This window comes from Urtica dioica, chromosome 6 (genome assembly GCF_054948205.1).
Source record: "Urtica dioica subsp. dioica isolate 48M chromosome 6, U.dioica_male_clone48M_v1_H2, whole genome shotgun sequence".
Taxonomy (NCBI): domain Eukaryota; kingdom Viridiplantae; phylum Streptophyta; class Magnoliopsida; order Rosales; family Urticaceae; genus Urtica; species Urtica dioica.
The window spans coordinates 9,964,556-9,970,293 of record NC_142761.1 but is presented as its reverse complement, the minus strand read 5'-3'; the positions used below and the strand labels follow the sequence as shown (position 1 = coordinate 9,970,293).

Genomic DNA, 5,738 nt, shown 5'->3' with positions numbered 1-5,738 from the left:
AATAATCAAGATAATGGTATTTTTTTTTGTTTATATAGAAAATTTTAAAATAAACATTCGATTTTTTTTTTTTTTTTTTCATTAATCCCCTAACTACTTTCTCTAGCACGATTCCTACCCTTCGATAATTTTTCCGCAATTTTATAACCGGAAGATAGACGAAAATGCCACTTTTCTTTTTCGTTAAATATGACCTTTTTTTTTTTTTTTTTTTTTTTTTTTTTTTTTTATCAATTTATGATGTTATTTAAATTTTGTAAATGTTGAACGGAAAGCTACAATCTTCCAGTGGAAGCTGCTTCTTTTTTTGGCGGGAAGTTTATGAAACAAAATAAAGCCCTAACATCTTCCACATAATTCAGGAAGCCAGAAACAATTATACAGGAAAGGAAAGATAAATTGTATGGAAGAAGACGCGACGACGAGACACACTTGCTTGAAGCTCGAACCAGACCGAAATGGCGGTCCGATCTTTGTCAAAGGCACCTGGTTCCGCCACCGCTTCGATCTCTCCGTCACGGACGGTCACGGAGCTTGGATTTGCCTCGGTAATCGTTCGATTCCCTACGCACGAAAATTACTCTGTCTAGGTTTTTTTTTTTAATGCGTGTGTGTGTGTGATTTGGGATTTTCGTTGGTTCAGCATCGGAAGAGGAAGTTAGGGATCGAGCGGCGCAGTGGGACCAGCCTGCGGCTGAGTACGTGGCCATGGCGGAGAGGTATTTAGGGTTTCAACAGCCTGGTTCTCTCTACGGCTTCTCTGACGCCGGCGATGGATCCAAAAGAGTCTGTGCTTTTCTTTTAAGTCAATTCTCGTACGATTTGGTCAGTTCGTTCTATTTATGGAAATTTGGGATTTCGTTTGGTTCATTTCATGGGTTCAGTATTTTTAATTTCAGGCTTGTCTTGGTTGGCTGTGTTAAGGATCATAATAGAGATGGGATAAAAGTGACAATTTTTATTATGGTTAGGATTGAACTATTGCTGTAGAAATGTTCAGCTAATTGTGTTTTCATGGGTTGATTCGCAGTTGTCTTGGACTTTTGAGAAGGAAGGGACAAAGCTACAGTGGCGATGGAAATTTCAACCTGCCATGGATAGTAAGAAAACCACAGCAGAGATATTGGACTTTCTCATGGATGCCAACATAAGGCTAAGCGTATGTGTATATATATATACAGTTTTTGTTTTTATCTTCTTGTAGAAGGGTAATGGAAAAACTTGAATTTTGTCGATGCCACTGAAATTTATTGATGAGTGTAGAGCTATGATCACTTTCCTTTGTTTGTTTTGTTGAAGTAGCATAGACACAAATACCAGTCAAAGGCAGTGATCGCTATGTGAGCTTTATATTAATGGTTTTAGCATATATCTTTCTTAATATTATTGCGTTTGATTTTATGGTGGAAATGTCATGGTATGAGCCGAAGCTCTTACCTCGGAATATCATCCATCTCTATGCGTTATAATGCAGTTTTCTAAAAAAAAAAATATTTTTCTTACTGATGTGTATAGGAAGAAGTCGTCCATAAAACTCAGTCTTGTGACAGGCTGAAAGGCGAAGCTGAGAAGTGTTTGGTACAAAGTGAGAAGATTTGCGATGAAAAAATGGAATTGGAATCTGCTTTATATGCAAAGGTGTGATGAACATTCTGCCTTGAGATACACGCTCCAACGTTATTTTATTTTCAATATGCAGTGGACCCTATAAAACGCACAAGCGTTCGATTGATGCCTTTTTAATACTTGCAATCGATAAACTTCACTCATAATTGCTGTGATTTGATGCTTTTGATTATAGCTTCTATCTTCTTCTTCTTCTTGTTCTCTCTTCTCTTCTTCTTTTTTTTTTTTTTTTTTTTTTTTTTTTTTTTTTTCTGTTTGCAATAGACGACATTCAGCTCTTTATACTGGGATTGAGTCGAGAACATAGTTTTGTGTGATTAATCAGACAATTAATAAAGGCTGCTTGGTGGTAGAACTAATGATACATGTTCTTCATACCTTTCCTTTTCCAATATATCCTTAAATTGTGCATCCAAAGCTCATATGGAAGTTATAACTCTGTAGATAGATAGAGCTTGCTTGGTATTAGTGATTTTTGTCTTTTTATCCTCTGACAATGAACATAGTTCTTAACCTTTACCCCCAAAAGTAAATCTGAGCATTTTGATACAAACTGGTGTATTTGTATCAGCGACGTTATAAATGAATTACATTCATGGGTATTGGACATTCGAGAGGTCTGTGCTCTCCTGCTAGAAATCTCTTCCGCCGACTTCTCTCTCATACAAAGTTCATACTATTTTCTCTACCAAACCCTCTTAATTATATGCTAACTTAATTTTCTAGTATTCTATGTCAACGCCCTTACTTAATACTACTTATTATCATTTTCTATATCTAAGTTCCTAATAATTTCCTGCTTGTAGTTTTTGGCAGTCTTGAATTCAAAGAAAGCGAAACTGAGAGAGCTGCGAGATCGGAGTATTTCTGCTGGGAAGTTGCCACAAGAAGAGGGAGAGTCCACCGACAAAACAGAAAGTTTTGATGAGAAAACTGATGAAGAATCTACAGGAGATATAACTGGCACTTCAAAGGCAACAAGCAAGTCTCGTGGCCGTAAAAGGACATTACAAAACTAGTTAAAACTCACCCCTTTTAGCTTTTGAGAGCCTTGTGCATTTAAATCCCGTTTGTACACTGTTAATGGGTTCGCTTTGTTCCTTTGATATTTCTTTTTACTAATTTTCCCATATTAAGCATTGATAAATAAGTTATTTGCAAGATGAAGATTTGCTACTGGAAATATGCTATTTTAGTGGTCTAACATTTTCAAGAGACCCTATATATAACAACTGAGGCTAAAATATATGTACAAATTTAGAAAGTGTATTATTTAGCTATGTTAACAATACCAGGAAAAACCAGGGTAAAGGATAAACAAAATAAAACGAGTCTGAGCTCGACCGATGAAAGATCTAATTGATGGACGACCCGCCTGAGAAACCTCCACCTCCATGCTGCACTATGCAGCCCTTCAAACTGCAAAAATGGAAATCAGTCACATGCTTCCAGACTTTGCCAAACAAATAAATAGAAAATTCAAGACTGATCATACTCATAAATGCGTTTAATAATTATAAAAATAAAACGTATAAGTGTCATATCGCATTTTTTTTTTGAGGAAACGTGGTCGGTGCCACGGAATAACATAAAAGCCCTCACGTATGGCGGAGGAAAACCGTGGTTACAAAGATAAGAGTGAAACAGAAACCAACGGTAAAGAAAACAGAAAAACGCAAACAAGCAGGACCCTAGGAGGCCACGCGGGACCTCAACTCGCGATCATCGGCTCTAATGGCCTCTTCCGAACAAGGCGGGACTAAACCCAGCCAGGTCGAGGACGAGTGATGGTTAACCGCGTAGCGCGCTAGATTATGGGCAGCAACATTACAAAGACGAGAAATATGCAAAATGCGAAAACCATCAAGCTCCCTCACCTTTCTGAAGATGCGGTGCAGGATCGTCCCAAGCTCAGTCGCAGGCGTCGCGCCCTCGTCGATCATTCTCACCACCCCCAAGCAATCAGACTGAATCTCCGCTCTCCTGCCACCGACGCTGCGAACTAGCTCTATGCCCTGGAGGACAGCATACGCTTCCGCAAGCTGAGGGGAAAACCCCCTAGCCAGGAAAAGCGTCTGCGAGGCGATCACCTCTCCGGTGTGGTCTCGGACAATGCAACCGACACCGAAGCCTCCACGGTCGCGAGCGAGTTGGTTTACGGAATTTATCTCTTAGGAAGTAAAGATTATGTTTTAGGAATGGAGACCGGATGATGAGACAATTATTTATTTATTTATTTTTTTTGAAGGAGATATAAATATATATTTTTTTTATATATTTTGAAATCTGCTAATCACGCCACTATTTGTTTGCGGTTCTGTTCATTCGTCGGTTTAAGTAAATTTGGTACAATATAGCTGTTTTCACTACGTATATATATTAGTATTTAATTATTCAGGACACGATTTTGTATAGATTTTAAATTATGTTATTTTATTAAAAGATTCAACGGTGATTACTGATTAACATATGGATGCATAATAGAAGTCAATTAATCAAATCTTCTAAACTCTAAATCCCTCGATCAACACAAACTTATAGGAGAGCCTTGTGCATTTAAATCCCGTTTGTACACTGTTAAAACTTATAGGAGTTGGTTTCAGATGTTAATGGGTTCGCTTTGTTCCTTTGATATTTCTTTTTACTAATTTTCCCATATTAAGCATTGATAAATAAGTTATTTGCAAGATGATGATTTGCTACTGGAAATATGCTATTTTAGTGGTCTAACATTTTCAAGAGACCCTATATATAACAACTGAGGCTAAAATATATGTACAAATTTAGAAAGTGTATTATTTAGCTATGTTAACAATACCAGGAAAAACCAGGGTAAAGGATAAACAAAATAAAACGAGTCTGAGCTCGACCGATGAAAGATCTAATTGATGGACGACCCGCCTGAGAGACCTCCACCTCCACGCTGCACTACGCAGCCCTTCAAACTGCAAAAATGGAAATCAGTCACATGCTTCCAGACTTTGCCAAACAAATAAATAGAAAATTCAAGACTGATCATATTCATAAATGCGTTTAATAATTATAAAAATAAAACGTATAAGTGTCATATCGCATTTGGTTTACGGAATTTATCTCTTAGGAAGTAAAGATTATGTTTTAGGAATGGAGACCGGATGATGAGACAATTTTTTATTTATTTATTTTTTTGAAGGAGATATACATATATATATTTTTTTATATATATTTTGAAATCTGCTAATCACGCCACTATTTGTTTGCGGTTCTGTTCATTCGTCGGTTTAAGTAAATTTGGTACAATATAGCTGTTTTCACTACGTATATATATTAGTATTTAATTATTCAGGACACGATTTTGTATAGATTTTAAATTATGTTATTTTATTAAAAGATTCAACGGTGATTAACATATGGATGCATAATAGAAGTCAATTAATCAAATCTTCTAAACTCTAAATCCCTCGATCAACACAAACTTACGGAGAATTATGCACGTATTGTGATTATTTTATCTGTCTCTTGTTTTCTGAATTATGAATAATTTAAGGATAATTTGTATGGTCGTGCATTGTCCATATTTGTAAGAAACAATTTATTCTTTACTGACCAACCTCAAAGACTTGGATTACAAGAATACACAGAATATATATGCTTAATAATAGTAAAAATACATGATTAAGGAGCCCCATGTTGGAATAAAGTTAATAAATTGTATTTATTAACATATGGATGGTTGATTTTGTTTGCCAAAATCGGACCTAAGTTGAATGAGAAATTGACGAGCTGGACGAACTGACGAAGTCATTCAGCTCGACTAGATAGGTCGAGCTAGACGAAGTCACTCAGCTCGACTAGATAGGTCGAGCTAGACGAAGTGACCGTCATTTCAGCTCGACAGGGCGAGCTCGACTAGCGAGGTCGAACTGGCCAGCTCGACTAGGCGAGGTCGGTCTGGAAGAATTGACGAAGTCATTCCAGCTCGACGAAATGCAAGGCCAACGTACTTTGGGGCGAGCTCGACTTGGGCGAGCTCGACCAAGCGAACTGGATAAGCTCGACCAGATGAACTGGACGAACTCGACCAGACGAGCTGGACGAGCTCGACCAGGCGAACTGGTGACAGTCATTCTAGG

At 37.4% G+C, this 5,738-nt stretch overlaps 1 protein-coding gene across 2 annotated transcripts; it reads left to right on the top strand.

The window, feature by feature from the left end:
• Nucleotides 1-255: 255 nt before the first annotated feature.
• On the top strand, nucleotides 256-2,704 carry LOC149393334 (DNA repair protein XRCC4-like). 2 transcript variants are annotated; one of them, XM_089617349.1, is made up of 5 exons: nucleotides 256-548; nucleotides 644-786; nucleotides 1,031-1,159; nucleotides 1,516-1,638; nucleotides 2,433-2,704. In XM_089617349.1, exons 1-5 carry the CDS (start codon nucleotides 404-406, stop codon nucleotides 2,643-2,645), a joined length of 753 nt encoding a protein of 250 aa, XP_089473475.1. In that variant the 5' UTR covers nucleotides 256-403; the 3' UTR covers nucleotides 2,646-2,704. The 2 variants fall into 2 exon arrangements, with proteins under 2 accessions (XP_089473475.1, XP_089473474.1); XM_089617348.1 differs by having other exon boundaries at nucleotides 644-825.
• Nucleotides 2,705-5,738: the final 3,034 nt, after the last annotated feature.

What these genes read in the sequence shown, in the direction of transcription:
- LOC149393334 (XM_089617348.1), top strand. Translation starts at nt 404, where the DNA reads ATGGAAGAAGACGCGACGACGAGACACACTTGCTTGAAGCTCGAACCA. An exon ending in ATGCCAACATAAGGCTAAGC is followed by an intron (nt 1,160 to 1,515) that starts GTATGTGTATAT and finishes TGATGTGTATAG; the next exon opens with GAAGAAGTCGTCCATAAAAC. An exon ending in AATCTGCTTTATATGCAAAG is followed by an intron (nt 1,639 to 2,432) that starts GTGTGATGAACA and finishes TCCTGCTTGTAG; the next exon opens with TTTTTGGCAGTCTTGAATTC.